The following is a 19,425-nucleotide window of genomic DNA, read 5'->3' as shown; positions in this document are numbered from 1 at the left end:
ATTCAGAAGCGAAAGCACGAATTTAAGCATATTAAAATTTTGAAGAATTTCCAAAATATGAACTAACAAAAACAAAGATCACTAAAAAAACCGTGCGCGTGCTTCATTTAATTAAATAGTACACATACGCACACAAAAGAAAAAAAAAAAAGCTCCCTACTATAAGCTTTAACTCTGAACTAAAGCTCTCCTACCCTCAGGGTGCGAAAAGTAGAGTTTCCAAATGTTTAAATGACTTTAAACTCATGTTTGCTCCAGAGAAGCCTTGATTCAAAATTTTCATTATGATTACTTATAATATTGCTGTTGTTAGGCAACGAATTTTTGTAACTATGACTTTTATGTTTAATCACATAGAGTAAATAGAGAGGCCCTGCTATACTAAGAAATTGAAGCCGGAAGTTGCACCGCTGTATCCAAAGATCCTTAGCTTCTTGCTAAGTATTTTATGATACATCTTGATTCAAAACATTCCATTACTGAATCTCAATTGGTTGTTAATTTAAACTTAGATATTGTTGCAAGTTTATGGAGCACGTTTTTGAAATTGCATTAATACATGAATTAAAATGCAAACCAATCCGCCAGCTACTTTATACGGTCTCTTTGTGAGATTGGTGAAAACTATACTCGCTGGTTAAAATCCCTAGAGTAGTTTTGACGTTTACCCCGGACATCCGGACAGAGATCAGACCTTTATGTATAAAGATGAAGATGCAACTCCTAAGAAGGCTATAATTGTCATGCTTGCTCCAGAGAGGCCTTGATTAGAAATTTACATTATGATTAGTTTTAATATTGCTGTTGTTAGGCAACGAATTTTCCTAACAATGGATTTTATATTTAATCATTCAGTGGGGAAATTACAGAAATTTGCTGTTTTCCACCATAACTTTTGAAAACTAAGTTTCTAAGGAACAAATTATAGCCTAAGTTGTTCCCCGATTATGTAGCTATCTATGGTGAAAAAATGGTTAAAATCCCTAGAGTAGTTTCGACGTTTACCCCGGACATCCGGACAGAGATTAGACCTTTATGTATAAAGATTAGGTTAAGGAAAAGTGTCCAGTCAATGTTGTTAAGTTCGTTTTTTTTTCATCGAATTGAAAAACTGATATTTATTCAAATTCTCTCAGAACAAGATTAATAAAATGTACTCACAGTTAATATCAGATATTTTTGATGTTATGCTGTTGTGGATGACGATTCCAAATGATGAATTACGCAAATAAAAAAAATACACACAACAAATTATTTGTTTTGCCCAAAATGAACACATGGAACGCAATGTTTTAGTTTTGTCAGCAGTTTTGTAAATCTCCGCAAAGTAGCGTATTCGAGCGCTGGAGTTGCGAATTATTATTGTTATTATTTTTAACTATTGGCTTTCGACATACAGTAAATGACGCAAAACGTCTTTTAAATATGAGGGATCAATAAAGGTAAAATATTTAAGGTTAGTTATAAAAGAGATGAGAAGGGCCAGGGGCAACTGCAAAATTTGGTTGTTATCGCCACAGCTTTAAAACTTAGTCACTTATGAATACCCCCCCCCCCTCAAAATAATAATAATGTTTCGAATTCTATGAGAACAAACTGCAGAGTAAATTTTGCTGACCTAAAAAACGCCACCGTTCACAAGTGCTATTACATTGGTTGATTTGGTTTAACAAATGGAAAGTAAACTCCCGATTATCCGCGGAATTGGGTGGCACAAGTGCCGCGGATAATAAAAATCGCGGATAAGCGTAAAAAGACTAAAATGGGGGACAAATCAGGTAAAAATTGTCCTATCTCAAATTCTTAACTGTATTGCTGCATAACACTTTCTGCAAATAGTGAAAATATATATAGAGTACAGTACAAATGTTTTGTATTTTTGCACAACCGAACTTAACAAACAAGTGTATGTACGATGAAGAACGCACAAAAATAATAATAATATCTAATAATAATAATAAAATTAAATTAAATCAATCAATAACAACTGAGTGTAAATTTAATTAAAAAAAAAAAAAAAAAACAGCCACTGGTATTCGCTTTTTACTGCGAAAATACATGTTCGTGATTGTTGATTGATTCGCGGATAAACCGCTCGCGGATAATCGGGAGTCTGATGTATTTTCATTTCCTAATTAAGTTATATCCCCCAATGAAATGTTTCATAACACTTTTCAGTTATAGATTTCATTTAAATTATTTAAAAGATTTAAATCATAAAATCGGTTGAAAAGTCGAATAAATGAAGTCTTAAAATAAGAAATTCACTTACGGGACGGACACATACTTTGCATGTTGAAATGATGAACAATAAATATTCGATCAATAGCAGTATTTACTAAATAATGAAAAAAAAAGAGGTGGCGGGGGGGGGGGGGGGAGTACACAGAAGTTACATAAGTGTTTTTTGGAGTTACAAGCAAGGTTAGATTTACCGAAAATTGCAAAATTAGTTCCTTAAAAAAATGAAAAGGTACTTGGAAAAAATAAATTTCATATTCCTTAAAATTTGGGAAAGTGTGGCTACAAACCTTGAATATTAAACTGTCTGACAAATGAGAGGGAGTATGGGAGAGGGGGGAGGAATGCGAAAATATGTCAAATTCAACTCCTTGCTGCATCCTGCATCAAAAATGTGTTAAAATTATATGGTTCTCATGTTTCAGAAACATATTCCTTGAGATTAATTTTTGTGGCTCACATGTTTCATTAGTTGCTATTTATTTAATCCCAAATGCAGTATTTTGGAAATTCTTTTGCATTATTTGCTTTTATCTTACTCCTACTGCATATTCACTCTGTTTAGCACGAAAGAAAATATCACTCTACCTCTATTCCTTTTTGCTTTCTGCACTACTCGTAGTTGAAAAAAGTTGCTGTAAGGAGAAATCTACAGTTTATATTATTTTTATGTTTTTTTAAATTCCAGCAACAAATTCACAAGCCGTTCCAGAAGCGAGCAGCTGCACAAGAATTTGAGGAAAAACGCTTCAAAGAGCACCTCTCCCCCGGAGTATAACTTTACCAAATTTCACAGGAAAAGAAACTGAGGCAGGGGTTCTCAAAGTGGGTGCCGCAGCACCCAGGGATACCGCAAAGAGAGGCGAGGGGTGCCGCGAAATCTCGACAATAGCAATACATCAAAGTCAGATACAAGGAGTTTTAAACGCAATTTTAGGGTACCTCTTTCACCCCTTCCCTTTCTGCATCCGTACGTGCAATACATATAACAGATAGGCTTTTGTGTCGTGAGAATTTGAATTCTTCAAAGGTGCCACCCAATCGAAAAAGATCGGCAACCCCTGAGCTAAAGGATTTGTGAGCTTAGCAAAACGACCGTTTTGTACGTTTAGAAACAGGGCCGATTCCAGCCAGTGTGCACCGCACGCATATATTATTCTATCAATCTAGCCATTAAAAAAAAAAAAAACGAATTACGTAACTTATAATAAATCAAAAAATATGATGAATTTTACATACAACTTTTATTGATCCGGACCGCATTAAACCAGATTTTGCTTATAGGCCATTCCACGGGAAACTAATTTTGTCCGCACGTGACGCCTTATTTGAAGGTTAATGATAAAAATTTTATTGCCTTACAAATTACAAACGAATGTGTGGTTCCTTAAGCAAAAGATTTCGTCATTACTTTTTAAATAATTACTTTTAAATGAAATACAGTTGGTTCTCTGTTTAACGACGACTTTTCACAGTCCCGGATGCTCCACTGTAATTTTAGAAGCATTCAATTCAAGGGCGATTTTTTGTAGTCCCTTGCAAGCTCCCCTCCCCCCCTCCCCTCCCGCCAACATTATTAAAGATAGTCTTAAATTTCGGTTCTTGTAGCTTCAATTTCAAAAAGTTTCCGAAGCAAACGTTCCGATAACTCCCCCTAACATCATTGAAAGTCAATCAAAACTATACTTTTGAAGCTTCAATCGGGAAAGATAGCAGTTAAACGTAACTGAAGATGGCCTACAATCGCGTTTTCAAGATTTCAATTTTGAAAAATTCCGAAGGATTGGCCTCCGTATCTCCCCTCCAACAAACGTCACCAAAGATCGTCAAAAACTACGTTTTTGCAACTATAATTTCGGCACAATCCGGAAGAGAGTTCCCGAACCAGGGTTGGCATAAACCCGGTTTAAAAAAAAAAAACAGCTGGGTTTTTTAAAAGAAATGTGGGGTTTTTTGTCTTTTTTTTAGGGAAAATGTGGGGTACTTGTAGGATATTGTAGCGTAAATAATGGACAAAGCACAAACATTGTCTTGGGGTAAAAAAAAAAAAAAAAACTGGGAAATTCAGTGTTTTGTGAAGAAAAGTAAAAAAGATGACGAAACTCAAGTTTGGTGAAGTTTCAGATTTTTTAGTTTCCATGATTATCAACAGTTAAGGCAAAGTTACTTCTCGAGTGATAAAATCTATTGTTCGTTTTTAATTACTACTTTTATTTGTTTATTTATTTATTATTTTTATTATTATTATTATTTTTTTTTTTTTTTTTTTTTTTTGCATTTAACTTTATTGTATTTTATTTTGTTATGCAAAACTACTGTAGAACCTCAAGTAGTTTAAATCCCTTTTTACTGAATTCCAGCTTAATCAAGACATTTCCTTGAATTTTATGTTGCCTGTTTTTCTTTTTCTGCGTACAGAGAAAGAATATTAAACTTTTTCTTGAGATAATGAAAATACTGTACACTCTATTCTGTTTTCTGTCCGACCGTTTGTAAAACCTGTTAATTTCTAAAAAATATACCTTGTGTATATTTGAGATTTGTGACGTGTTGTTTGCAGAAATTAATTCACATGAAAGCCTTTTAGCTAGAGTAGTTTCCTCTGTATAATCTACAAACATTGAGAAAATCAAACGCGACAGGATTTAGTCAAGATAAGTTGAGTTATTTATTGACCAGTTAAAGAAAAAGTTAAATATATTTATATAAAATCCTTGAAGTATTTTTTTAATGCCATTAAGAATTAAGAAATACTATTAAAGTTCAAAATTCATTTTTTATGTTCATTGTCTGTGGTGAAGAAAAAATAAAAAAGAAGTTTAAATAGTAAAAGGATTTAAAATAATTATTTTTTAAAAAACTTCTCAGAAAATTTTAAAAAACCCAAAAATGGGCTAAATAATGGGTTTTTTCAAAAAAAAAAAAAAAAAAAAACATTGGGTTTAACCCAATTAGATCCAATCCGGCCAACCCTGTCCCGAACCCCCCTCTTCATAGCATTAGGAGATAATCAACAATTGCATTTAAAAAAAATTAAATTTCAAAAAAGGGCAGGGAAAGGTCCTCTGAACCTCCCCACCCCCGCCCCTGCATTACCAAAAATTGTCTAAAATGCATTTTTAAGACGACAAACTGAAGTTTTGTAGGGTGGGCCCCTGAATCTCTCCTCCCTCCAGGGATAGTCCCAAACGGCGCTTTAAAGGCTTTAAAAATCCCCGGGGGAGCGTCCGCAAGCGAAACCCAGACCCTTATGTTACTAGAAAATACAGTCTGAAATCGCGTCTAAAATGAGATACCGAACAGAGTGGCAGTTAGACGCTGTATTTCAAAACATCAAAAATGGTCTACTCCTCCTCTACAAATAAAAATATTGGCGCTCCTGCCCGCAGAGCTCAAGCACCACACACCTTCTTCTGACCAACAAAACTTGTGCATCATTAAATTTTGGTTAAATGATGCTGAAATAAAAAAAGAAAAATTAATTTGAATTTTGTCATAATGAATTCAAATTATGTTTTTCGCAATCACGAGTGTGTGTTTGTATGTGTGTGTGTGGGGGGGGGGTATGTGTATGTGTGTAGGCATGTATGTTTGTGTCTGTGTGCAGTCATGAGTGTGTGGGTAGTTGTGTGTATGAGTGTTTGTGTGCGTGGGGGTGGGGTATGTGTATGTGTGTGTGTGTGTAAGCATATGTATTTGTGTCTGTGTGCAGGCATGAATGTGTGGGCAGTTGTGTGTATGTGTAGGTGTCTGTATGCATGCGTGTGTGTATGTGTGTAGGGGTATGTGTGTGTATGGTGGTGTTTGTGTGTGTGTTGGTGCGTGTATGTATGCGTTTGTGTGTAGAATATGGACGCAACCTGGAGACGGTTTTCGTTAGAGGAGCAGCATCGTGAGGCCGGCCGACGCGACGGGTGGTGCTGGCAGAGGGTGGCGCCGCGCCGGTGGGAAAAATGACAGCATGCCAAAAACAGTCAAATAAAAGCAATAAACAATCGTGATTGCTCAAAAAAAAAAAAAAGTTGTCCACGAAAACATTTGCTTTCATTTTGATAAAGGAACTTTAACTCTTGGTAATTCAGTAAAATTACCGTTTAAAAGAAAAAATTCTTAAAAAAAGCCAATAATACCGTCTGCTGCCTCCTCTCTCTGCGTCCTTTGCATTTTTCATTTTTCTACTTACCCCCCCCCCCCCCTCATTGCCATATCTACCAATGCGCAAAATGCTTTAAAAGCCATAGAAACAGGTTGCTTTTTTTGAGCAATCACGATTGCTTATTGTTCTCACTTGACAGTCCTTGATGTTCCGGTTCCTTTTTCAGCTTGGACCAGGCCTGCAGCACCACCGTCCACCGGCGGCGGCGCGGCTGGTCCTGAGCACTGTCCCCCGGAATCCACTTTTGCTGGGCGGTGGCGTCCATGTCCTACACACGCATGCGCATACACAGTCGCCTACGCGCGCACGCCTTTACACACATACACACGCCTACGTGCACACACGTAAGCCTACACACACACGCACACAACTATATACACGTAACCACCCAGGAGGAGGGACATGCTTGGGCTGGGGAGCCATTTCTAGAAACAATAACTCTAACCAGTAGAGTCTTGTCGCAACTCGTGATTGCGAAAAACATAATTTGAATTCAAAGTTTCGGAATTCAAATTAGAGGTTTTTTTTTGTCGATAAACTATTTTCATTGTGTTCCCCCTCCCCCCTTACCAAAACCCTGGCTAGGTGCGTTGCAGATGCCTGAGGTGCGTTCGACACGATCGGGGAGAGTTCCATCCTTCATTCGAACGCCAATAAATGTGGCCTATAATTGCATTTTAAAGCTTTAACTTCTACAAATTTCTGCGGAGCGCCTTGTACTTTTTTTTCCCTCCATAACACCACCACAGACCGTCTAATCTTGTGTTTTTAAAACTACAAGTTTCAAAAAAGAGTTTTCCGAGGAGAACCCACGAACCTCCCCCCTCCCCCCCCTTTTTTTTTCTTTCAATGTGCCTCCCTAAAACTATTTTCTAGTTGCGCCAATGCTCCTGTTGTCATGTTTTGATAGGCATAAAAGTTTTATCGATTATTCATCACTTAGAAATTAAATGGATATTTAAAAAAAAAAAACATTAACTTTGATGGTTAACATATTTTTGTTTTCCAAAACGCATTATTAGCATATGCGAGGAGCTGCTGAACTCAAAATAATTTCAAGGTATGAAGTAAAAACGTACACCATATTCCAAAATTAAATATTCACATTATTTTTTAGTAAATTAGTTGCCAAAAGTATATATATATATTTTTTTTTTTTTCCATTTTATATTTGCCTAAAAACCTTGCTGCAGATGTTAACTATATTTATATAAAATAAGCCCAACGCCAGTGCATAAAGGCGCTCAAAAGACATTCGCACGACAGCGCCGATCAGGCTTGGCGCGGGCCTGCACCCGTGTTGCATAAATTTTAAGTTTTGAAGCAACTGTAAATATAATTCAATGTTTTGGCGAATTGTTTTGAATTCCGAAGAAATTTTAGATTTGTTTTTAAACGTATGAAAAACACGACTTGTCTTTTTTTGACGACGATTTTCGAATATCCCACGGGCCTTTTTTTTCGTAAGACAGATGGGATAGCTAATCAATCGGAGTTCGCTTAGCTCGCAAACAGCTGGGTTACGGTTGCGTAGTCGCTGGGCGAGTTTGGCGATAAACAACAGATTTGAGGAATTATTTTACATTTTAAAGATACAATTTAATGTCTTTTTTGTTTGTTTGGAAAAAACCTTTTGAATTGTCAAAAAAAAAAAAAAAAAAAATTGCTTCACTCGTTAAAGGCCTAGGTCACGGTAGCGTGGATGCTTGGCGCGTTCAGTGATAAAGTGTACAGTAGGACGATTTTTTTCCCCTTCAAGTTTTAGATACTTAATGTTTTTTTTTTTGAAAAGATGTGTGCGCATTTTAGACAAAAAATTTCATTCAGAAGGTAGAGGTAGAGGCGCCGTGGATTTTTGTTTATTCAACGGACTTAGTTTAAATTCCTAATACGGGCATCGCCTTGATGAGGGAAATGCTAGTAATAAATATTTACGACACAGATCAAAATATTTCAGCTGTTTTGATTTGTTATGTTTGCAAAAGTAAAACACACCCACGCGAATGTTTTTTTTAAATAGCATTGAATAAGTTAGATTAATTCGTCACAAGTAAAAAGACGAGCACTAAGCAGACAAACGCGCGTTCATGCTGCCTCATTCGGTGACCTGGCAATTCGCCAATTCACTACTACAACGCGTGTCGCCCTCATTATAGTGCCGTTCTTTCATAATTTATGCAAACTATTAAAAAAGAAGAAATCCTAGCTTGAGCATTAGTAACGATCTGCGTTATCATTAAAATGGCGTAATTAATGACTATGAAAATGAAAACAAAAGAAAGGATTACTTTTCAGTGAGTTAATTCATTAATAAGAAAAAAAATCAACTAGTAAGGAATGGATAACGCCATTTTGGCAATAGAAAAAAATTCTTCGAAATGATTTGATGGAATATAGAATTCAGTAAAAAAAAAATCAGGGATAAATCAAAGCTGACAGATATTATTTTGTAAAGAAAAAAAGCTAATAAAATTAGAGTATCTAACTCCCGGCTAAGTTCACTTCAACCATAACTAGTTTACAGCACTTAAGAGGCTGTCATTGCTTTCTTAATGAAGCTTCGTTATCTCACTTAACAAATTCTGATCAGCAATGGAATTCCGATGTCAGTAACCCCGTTAAAAATTTTATCTTCCACTTGCCAAGTTGCGATAACTCCGAAAATACAGTTAAAACTAAAATTTCATCAATTGTATCACAACTTATGTTTCATTTTCCTTTAGGTAATTAAAACTGCTAAGAACCTTATTATTACAACTTCAACAATGGTCATGAGGTCATGTTCGAATCGAGTAACCGGTTAACCCGGGCGGTCGAATTCCCGTTTGATGACGTTTACGGCGAGTGTCCATATAAATTTTCATATACGATCGATTGACCAGTTATCTATTGAAATGCTTCTGGTCAGGCGCCCCCCCCCCCCCGTATTTACTAATATTTCGAAAAAATCACCCCCAGACACCTATTTATGCTCAAAAATGACAATAATGAACCCTAAACCCTTCTGGAAATGACCTCCACCAACGAGGAAAATGGTTTGCTTAACATTGAGCCATAGAGTACTGGATTCATTCTGAAAAATTATTATTATTATTATTATTATTATTTTATTGTACGTTGGTTAGGGCCTTGAAAAAACGCTTCGAGTTGTACCACAGTCTTTTTACTGTAAATTTAACAAAAGATTTTGACACCAATTTAGGAGTTTTAGGAGTGAGCAAGGGGCGATCGCATTTTTGGTGGGCAGCAAGATCCACGTAAGTTCATTCGAACTAAATGAGAGTGCAACTCAACGTGGTTCATTACGAAGATTGTGAACCTCGTTGATGGTCAAGCAACTGAATCAAAATGCGAGAAAGTCCCTTTACTTATCTCCTGAAACTGGGCTCAGCAAATTATTTAAAGATTAATCATCAGTCATCACAACTAGAAGAAAGTGAAGAAACTTAGATGCGATAAAAACAAAAACTCTGGGGGGGGGGGGGGCGGAGGTGTGATTGCTGCCGTTAATTTACAGACGTTTAAGAACAACGAGATTAGTTATATTGGCTTTATTAGGTTAACCAAGAAAAAACGTTCTCAAAGGCAGGCGCAGGCCTCATCTTATAGAAGCTTTGTCCGAACATTCAAATCATAACAAAGCAGAAAAAGTATTGAAACAGTCAATGCTAAATAAATCTCAAGAAACCAGAAAATATTTTTAGAAATAAAACGTAAAAACTGCAATCAATACTAAAATACTCTCTGGTAAGTAAGTCCAAAGCAACTGGAATTATTTTCAATAATAATAAAAATAAATAAATAAACTATTTCTTACCTGGTACATTCATAAAGGCGTAGTCCGAATACAGTTTCTAACACAATCTGGCAGGACTGTACATTAGTGCCTCGAAGGAACTTATTAACCACGTCTGATATAGGAACCGCCAATAGGGAATTGTATTTCAGCGGCTCAATATTGATTGCAAGCACATATCGAGAATCAACCTGCACCAGGCGGGTAATATGAGGCTGGTAGCCATAGCTGGGCACATGTGTGCCTCTTGGGCTGTTAGATAAAGCTGTTCGCATTTCAGGTGAAGGAGGAGGACTGCAGAGATCTACCAAGCCATTTGGCGTTGACCTTGTACCATAAATATCAGTCATACCTAGCACAGCGGCACAGTCAAGAAAAGATAAAGGTTGGAGAGGCGATGATTGTGGAGGAGTTGGATAATGAGGCGGTGGACCAGGTCCAGTTAGTATCCTTGGACTGCTTCCGTGAGAATGCAATGAACCGTGAGATAAATCGAAGTTGTCCCTTATCACACCTGCAGTATTGCTATTGCTTCGCAAAGTACTACTTGAGGAGCCAGCTCCATTCATATTCACATTTGATGGCAAAGAGGTTGGACACCACGAATCGTGTTCACCCAGTCTCCGAGACAAATTCTCAGGGGCCTCGTTTGATTGTAATACTGATCTGTTGTCATCTTCACGCAGCCAGTCCGGTTCTAAAATTCTCGCTAACCAAGGAGGACAAGATGTGTTTGAAGATGGAGCAGTTGGTAAATAAGGATACAATGACGGTGAAGCTTTTGGCACCATTCCAGGATCTCCTAGAATTGAGCCAATACGCGAATTCCCCAACCTTACCAGAGGTGGAGGAGGTGGAAATGTTTTGGGTCTACTGGATGCAAGTGACGGCAAGCTCCCGTCAGACTTTCTACACCTGTCAAACTCAGGTGCTGACGTTTGCATTTGTCCAGTGTACTGATTATGATAATCCATAGAATAAGGATAATTACAAGATGAAGAAGTTGCCAAAAAGTTTTCGAGTGGTGATGAATATATGTTTGTTCTTTCACTACTTTGAATGGAATTTAATAAATTAGACTGTTCATGAGGATTTCTATTGACATGAGCAGAGTTTGAAACAGAAGAATCCAAATATTTGTTCAAACCCAAAAATGAATTTAATAGGCTATCTTTGTCCTGGATTTCATTGATCTTTTCCCTGAGTTTATCATCATCAGCAGTTACAGAAGCAGAATGAATACCTTGTACAGATTCTCCCCACTTAGGCAAAACACCATTGGAAGATGAAAAGTGAGACCCATCATTTATGGAAGAGCATTGTTTATTTGGAAACCATTCTTCAAACTGAATGCCCCCAAGAATGTTCTGAAGATCCTCAGTGCTACACAACTGCGTGTCAGAATTCAGTTTCTTATCACCTAAATTAGCATTCCAACACAGAAACTTCAAATATGCTAGTTCCCACTCAGTCACACTTTCTGTACTCGTTATAGGAGAGGAAGCTTCTGAGTAAACCATGTTCAGAGGAACGCACTTTTTTAATCCCCTTCTTATAAAAGGTACTGGAGCATAATTTATAAGAAAATATCCACATTGGTCACCAAACACGGCATTTGATCCTTGAACATTAAGCTTCGCTTTACAAGTTTCAAGAAACTCATAAAACTTCACAGTGTCTTGAAGGCGCACCACCACATCCTTAGTTGTAAAATTTTGATAACCAAACTGGAATTCACAATGGAAACTATTAATTTCATTGAGCAACTTCGCCTCGTTTTCGGTGATGTAATAGCTTTTTATATTAGTGCATGTGAACACCGTCCATGGAAGAACATCTGCATAATTGCTAATAATTTTGCACTCGACCATGCGGACAGACACGAATCTGTCTTCTCCGCGCATTATGAAAGGCAAGTGGACTGAACCAATGGTGGTCCAACCGAATGCGCCGCATGTACTGGGGAAATCTATCGGGGGAGGATCGGGTTTAGCTGGAGGGTCTGTCGATGGCTTTGCTGGAGCTGGAACTGCTGGTTTTGGATGAGGATTCGATTTCTCTCCTCGGGAAGCATTAGCACTTGTGATAGTAATGTTACGAGAAAGCAAATCAGACAACTGCTTATTTTTCACTTTGGGAGGACTGCTCTCTTTTACGCCAGGATCGTCATCTTCTTTCTCTTTCTTTATTTTTATCCCGCTTTCGCTTGGAGTGGAAAGATCAACAGCGGGAGTATTAAGCGCCATGGCAGTTCCATGCTACCTCATGAAGTTTGGTAGCTCGTTGAATTTTTTACAATCATGAATGCAGATTGCTTGGGCACAGATATCCAACATAGCACAGGTTCTTCATTCGGTAGTCTGAAAAGAGTCAGGAATGAAACCTATAAGTAATACATTGCAAAATAATGCAATAGTTCATACAAACACTTCACAATAGAAAATGAGTCACTCAAATATGCTAGACACACTCACCGTAAGTTTTACAATTCGAACATTATTGAATTGCGGAATAATATTCAGAGGTAATAAATAACAATCAATAAAATGGTGGAAATCTCAAAATCACTCTTAAAATCCCTCCTGCAGAAGAAATTACCCTCTTCAAAAAATGTTAATACCATTAGATGTCACAGAACGGTAGCCTGTGCACCTAACGAGTCTTCACTTTATTTTCCTTTAACCCCCTGATGGGAACCCGAATTTGCCAGAAGAAGGCTTGTTGATGCTCCAATTCTTCAAGTAGCTATGCCTTGAAAATGCATTTTAAGAATTTCATGCCCTCCAGGTGTATGGGATGAGCAGAGATAATCCTCTATGCAAGGCAACCGGCAACAAGTGAAATTCCGACCACCCCCTTTTTCTTTTCTTTTGCTGCTTTGTCAACACCCTTTTTGTCTTCCTTTTTCCACAAGAGCTACCTGACGTATAGGGACTAGGCTGTGTGATAGCCTACATTAAATTAGTTTTCTCCTTATTCGCGCCTCCTCTCTCCTCCTCCCTTGCATTTGAACCTAAATTCAAAGTGTTTTCTCCTGTTATTATGTAGAAAAGTAATCAAACTTTTCCTGGAACCCCCAAAACGGGTATTTAGCACAATATTGTCTCTTTAGAAATTGAGCACCGATTGATCCACTGCATTGTCTACGATTCAAGGGAAGGCGGGGAGGGGAGAGAGAGAGAAAAAATGGAAGGAAAAGAACCAGTTTTCTAGGAAGCGCACAAAAGAGACTTCTTTTCTACGAAAAACTCTGTAGGGGAGCAAGAACTTGGACACTGATAAGGATGGAAAGCGGGGGGGGGGGGGGGGGGGGGGGGGGGCTGATGACTAGGAATCAGTTTTGCATTTCTTCAAGTTTGAAAGCAGTGATTATGTTAGGCAGTTCTCACAAAATACCTGATTTTGAAAGAAACAGATACACTGTAGGTGGAAAAAGATAAGCCTACAAATCCACAAATGAATTACACATGGTACATTTATATATTGATTAATTTATATATTTCGGCAGCGCTGAGTAACTTAACTTTCATAAGTCTGTAACTTTATTAATGTATTTATTTGGAAATTTTTTTTACGAAGAACGAAAAAATAAATTGAATTCCTCTCTTAAAGTAAGAAGAAAAAAATGACAGCATTTTTCAGACCGAGACAGGGTTCATACCCTTTAGGCAGAAAAAAATTCAAGCACTTTTCAAGGTAAAAAATCTTGTTTTCAAGGCAATATCATAAATTTGTACAAAAAATATTGTATGCAGATTTCATTTACTACAAACACATAGAAATAAGGCAATAATACAAAAAAGTATAGGAAAGCAAAATTGCTTTTTCTACAACGAGAGACGCTTTGATGAAAGATCTACTGCGTTGAAAGTTTTTCTGAAAATGTTTGAAAAGTTTGGTCATAAAGAGAAGCAGATACCAAGAGGTTTAATTTTGAGGTTTTTCAAAGGTTGCAGCAGTCAGAGGTTTGTATATTTTCTAGAATCAGCAAATTAATACTTTAAAAAAAAACTCTCATAAGTGCTTTTAACTTTTATGGGAAGAAACTAAAATACCCAAGTTCAATGGCATTGCCAGAGAGGATTTTTTGAAGTCACTCCCCCCCCCCCCCGGTTTCAACATTTATTTCCAATATCTATACAGTGGTTTATTACAATACAAGGGCGGTTAGGACAAAAACACTACCCAGAAAGTTATTTCAGTTTTCACTATTAAGTTCTAAAAATATTAGGTTTGCAAATCATTTATAAGTATGCAAATCAATTATTCGTATGTATTTATTAGCTGTTCAGACAATAAGGCATTTCAACTGTCCTCGAGTAAATTTAAAAATTAGGAAGTTAGAAAAGTTTATGAAAGTCCACAGTCCAGTCTCTACACCTCAAAATATACAAAAGCAGCTTAAGCAGTGATAAATACTCTGAATGCAAACTTGAGCCTATTCAGCTTTCATTGATTAACTTGCAATAGACAATAAATGTGCAAGTTCAGATTTATAGAGCCATATTTCGAAATTGAAAAGATTCACAAGAAGTTGACATATATTATGACAAAAGTAGTTTTTATTTTGGGAAAAAAAAAGGGTTATTGTTGAAATTAGAATTTAAATTTAGAAAGGCAATAATATTCAGGTGTAATTGTAATTTGTGAGTTCATAAAAAAATTACCTGAAAGTTTCAAAGAGCAAAATGGGGCGAGGGGGGGGGGGCAATAATTTTTAAAACTAAGACCCCTATTACTTGAATATACATATGTACAACAACAACTTTTGCTATGCATACAATTCATAAAATAGTTTATTAAGTCAAAATATTTTGCATAGAAATACCATGCCCAGTGCCTGTTGATAACCAGCAACAGGCACTGGGCCTAGCTAGGTCAATTTATTAGATCCAAATGAAGATGAATGACCCTCCTTAAACTATCTACCCCTTTGCTGATTAAAGCCTCTTTCAGTAAGCTGCTCCAAGTACCCACAACCTTAATAAAGTAGTAATTTTGAACATTTGAGGAAAAGGGGAAAATTGGAGATATAGGGAGGTAAAAGCATAAAAACGAACACTACTGGATTTCAAGTGAATAATCATAACACAACCACCCCTGTTATACACCTTATTTATTTTAGCAGACATAAAAAAAATGATGTACTTATAAATAAAATTATATAAATAAACTTTATATTTAAAATACAAACTTTAAGTTAATTTGTTAGGTGCTCAACTGCTGAAATTTAAATTTTTTTTAAAAAAATCTGTTATGACCAAAAATTAGGTAAAGATAATCATTCAAAATTGCAAAAATAAATAAGCAAATAATTAAACAAGACCAAGGTAATGAATTCTTTAACTCTTTAGTTATTAAAATAAAAAATAAAATAAGCTAATCTGATGTAGCAGTGTCAAAATAACTACTAATTGCCAAAAATATAAAAATATTTACAAAATGCAAAAGGATTGAAATCTCAAACAAGGGAAGCAAATTTTCGCGAATTAAGTTTAATGTTGTCATGTTTCCCTTAAAATAAACTAATATTTTACTGAAATTAAACATAAAATATGCTAATCTACGGTAGCAAATATGAAAATAACATCCGATTAGTGAATATATTTAAATATTTGCAAGATGCAAAAAGATTGAAATTTCAAACACGAGAAGCAATTTTTCGCAAAGTCTGAGTTCGTTCGACGTGGCATGTTTCCCATGAAATAAATTTATTTGTTTTTTTTATTAAAATTAAACAAAAAATATACTAATCTAAGGTAGCATATGCGAAACTAACATTTGATTAGCCAAAATATTTAAATACTAGCAAAAATACCCGGCGTTGCCTGGGTCAGTAATAATTATTAGAAAAAATCGTTACTTGCTTTTGTTTTCTGTTTTAAGTGAAAGAATTTAAAACACATCTTTTTGACGTGATTAAAAATCGAGTTTCTTCCTTACCCATAAAACTAAAATAGCAATAAGTATAAAGAACAAAGTAGTATTGATTTAGAACCGAAAGCACTATATTTAAGCATATGCAAATTTAAAAAAACATGAAATTAATCTTCTCATGTTTAAAAAGATTAATCTGTTGATACTTTTTTTTTTTAACACGGAGTCTAAAACCTTCTCTGTATGGCTAATGAAGTACGAAGTGATTAAAAAAAAAGTAGCTGCGCTCGTAATCCCCTTATACTTGCTTTAGTTATTTCGGGAGATTTCAATCATTGTGGCTCTTGGTGCGATTTTACCGAATTTGCGAAAGTCGTTTCGGGGTACCTTCGATGATGCACCCCCCATTCTTTCCTTACTTTGTAAAACGATATGATATTAATTTTCGTTACAGAGATATCGTCGCCAGATGCTGAGATATTTTTTGGTCACCATAAAATGGCGCTAAACAGTTTCATCCGAAATGTTACCAAAATAAGTAATAAAATTTGGTGATTGTTTGAAATTGTGCAAAAAGGAAAATTAATGGAAGTTTTTGTGCTGTTTATGGATTTGCCTAATTTAGTTGCTGGATTATTTAACACAGTAAAAAAAGTCTTTTGAAAATTCTTTGATTGGCGATATTTTGTTTACATGGTGAAAGCTGAGAAACATTATGACGTAGTCTTCGGCTTCAAAAACAGCAACGTTGAAAAAACTGCCAAATGCATCAGCTACGGAAATCTTTCTGCAAAAATTTTGGCGATCTGCTGGTTGTTTGGATAATGAGTAAGTGTTCAATCAGCATAAACAATAATAAAAACCATTAATTACATTAAAGTTCCGTTTAAATGGAAAATCATCAGCCAAATCATGTATTATTTGCCAATCTTGTGCAAAAAACTTACTTCAAGATTTGACTTGAGAAAAGCCTTGAACAATCACGAAAAGCAAAGAAAGTCAACAATACAACAATTGTCGCTATCGACAGGGAGTTGAGATGATACACTAAATACTGTATTGAGTTGAGGAAAGCCTTCGAACATGGATCTAAAAAGCTCATAACTCGTTTTTTATTCTACTTAGAAATTTCGAACAGGTGCCATCTTCAGCAGAAAAATCAGAGCTTTCGATGGAGATATAATGTAAATATGTGCAAGTATTTTTTCATCCCAATATTAGAGAATTTATACAAAAATTGTGTTTTATTGCCCCCCTAAGGGGGTTTTGCCCCCCCATAACGGGACGAAAACTACCCTATGTGTTATTCTGATGCATAAGCTATATTATTGTAAAGTTTCATCAAAATCCGTTCAGTAGTTTTTGCGTGAAAGAGTAACAAACATCCATACATCCATCCATACATCCATACATCCATCCATACAGACAAACTTTCGCATATATAATATTAGTAAGATTTGCAGGATGCAAAAAGATTGAAATTTCAAACACAAGAGCAATTTTCCGCGAAACCCGAGTAAGTTCAATGTTGTCATGGTTTCCAAATTAATTTTTGTTAATTAATGAAATTAAACAAAAAATAAACTAATCTAAGGTACCATATGTCAAAATATCTTTCGGTTGTAAAAAACATCAAAATATTTACAAGATGCAAAAGGATTGAAATCCCAAACAACGGAAGCAATTTTTCGCGATGTTGCATACTGAACACATGTTCAGAAAATTGCATTAGTGAAATACTTTTTTAAAACTTCTAAGCACAATTCGTTGATTTTTGAGAGAATTTAAGCACCAAGAAACTTTTTCAAGGTTTTAAAACTTTTTCAAGGTTTTCAAGCACTTGAAAATGAACTTTTTTTTCCCAAGCACTTTTCAAGGTTTTTCAAGGGCGTACGAACCCTGCGAGAACCAGGGGTACCTTGGTCTACTTAGAGAAAAACCCACAAAAACGAAAACTCTAAGAATTGTGAAGTCTAGAGTGCCCCCCCCCCCAAAAAAAAAAAAAAACATTTCAATGAGGTGGGCACCCCTGGTGAAGTTGATGAATACCCAAGTTGAGCTCATTCTTGAGAAAATGTAGATGATTCTGACTAAATGGCGTAAAAGTAGAAGTTGGCCAGTTTAATTTTTAGTTACATTTAATATGTTATATTGACTTTTTTACTTCAGGTTTTTTAATGTTTTTTTTTTTTATCTTTAACACAAAACAAAATTGGTTTGTTCACAAATATTCAATTGGATAACATTTATTATAAAAACTGTGACTTATTGTTTTCGTGATGCGGACCAACGTACTCTGGGCCCGGGGCACGTTGACCCAAAAGAAACATTTCAAAAAAGGAAAAAATCACCTCACCAGGATAATGGTAAAAAAACTGTAATGACTCACCCATTACTGAGGGAAAACTGCAGCGGCAACCAATGTTAAAATGTGGTTGATTATATGAAATATAGTTACCATCGTTATGTATTGTTACTGGGAGACAATAAAAAAGCGAGATATAAACAAAGTCATAAAAAACAATGATTTATTTGGTGTACCAAAAAAAAAAATGATATGAGTGGCAATAAAAAAAAAGTTTTTCATATTACAGTGGAGAACCTAGCACGGGTGACATCCGGGGCAGTAGTTTGGGGTGTCATCCCCCCCCCAAAAAAAACGGATTTAATGTTTTATGTAAACAAACACAATTTTCAGAATTACAGTTGACTCCCGCTACAACGCGATTCGACTTACGCGAAAGGGCTATAACGCGAATTTTTCACGAGTAACAAATTTTAGAGCTAACGCGAATTCCTCGTCGACAACACGAATTTTTTTGGAAAGAAGTATCGACTTTGTTATCGGCTACTAAATATTGATTTCGTGAAACGTTATTACATCTCTTTAGCATCACTGAAAGCAAAAAATCTCACACCAAACTAGTCTACGCATTGCGTTGTTAGTGCATCAAATAAGCACTCAGCATCTTTCATTTATACGTACAATTAAAAGTCAAAACAAAAAGGTATCCGTAAATGTTCAGAACTTAAGTTTCTGTATTGAAGCTTGCAGAGTAGAGTCTAAGCCATCGTTGCCCAACCGGTGGTTCGCGAAACCCCGAGGGTTCGCGAGAGGTACGAAGGGGGTTCGCGATAATAATATTGTAAATGGCGGAAATTTAACATGTTTGTTTGAGATGAAGTCTCAAGATGAGGCGTTTTTTGTTCGTCATTTATTCGTCTCTTGCACATTCGATACTTTTTGGACACAAATGTTAGAACACTTGCTGACATTCTATTTTGTAAATTTAAAGAATTAAGTCTGTCATTTCAAAGAACGGGTGTTTACTGTTTTCGTTGAGGATGATGGAAT

General features: G+C 35.9%; 1 protein-coding gene across 2 annotated transcripts in view; it reads right to left on the bottom strand.

Moving 5' to 3' along the window:
* Positions 1-19,425, bottom strand: part of LOC129216232 (uncharacterized) — a 357,849-nt gene that overhangs the window by 15,066 nt on the left and 323,358 nt on the right. For both annotated transcript variants that reach the window (XM_054850431.1, XM_054850430.1), the window contains one exon: positions 10,215-12,553. In XM_054850431.1, the coding sequence (XP_054706406.1) occupies positions 10,215-12,439 (2,225 nt within the window). In that variant the 5' untranslated portion in view covers positions 12,440-12,553. The remainder of the gene's footprint in view (positions 1-10,214; positions 12,554-19,425) is intronic.

The sequence above is a fragment of the Uloborus diversus genome, chromosome 2 (genome assembly GCF_026930045.1).
Source record: "Uloborus diversus isolate 005 chromosome 2, Udiv.v.3.1, whole genome shotgun sequence".
Taxonomy (NCBI): Eukaryota; Metazoa; Arthropoda; class Arachnida; order Araneae; family Uloboridae; genus Uloborus; species Uloborus diversus.
Note: the sequence above shows the minus strand (reverse complement) of the source record. Positions and strands in the feature narration are given on the sequence as shown.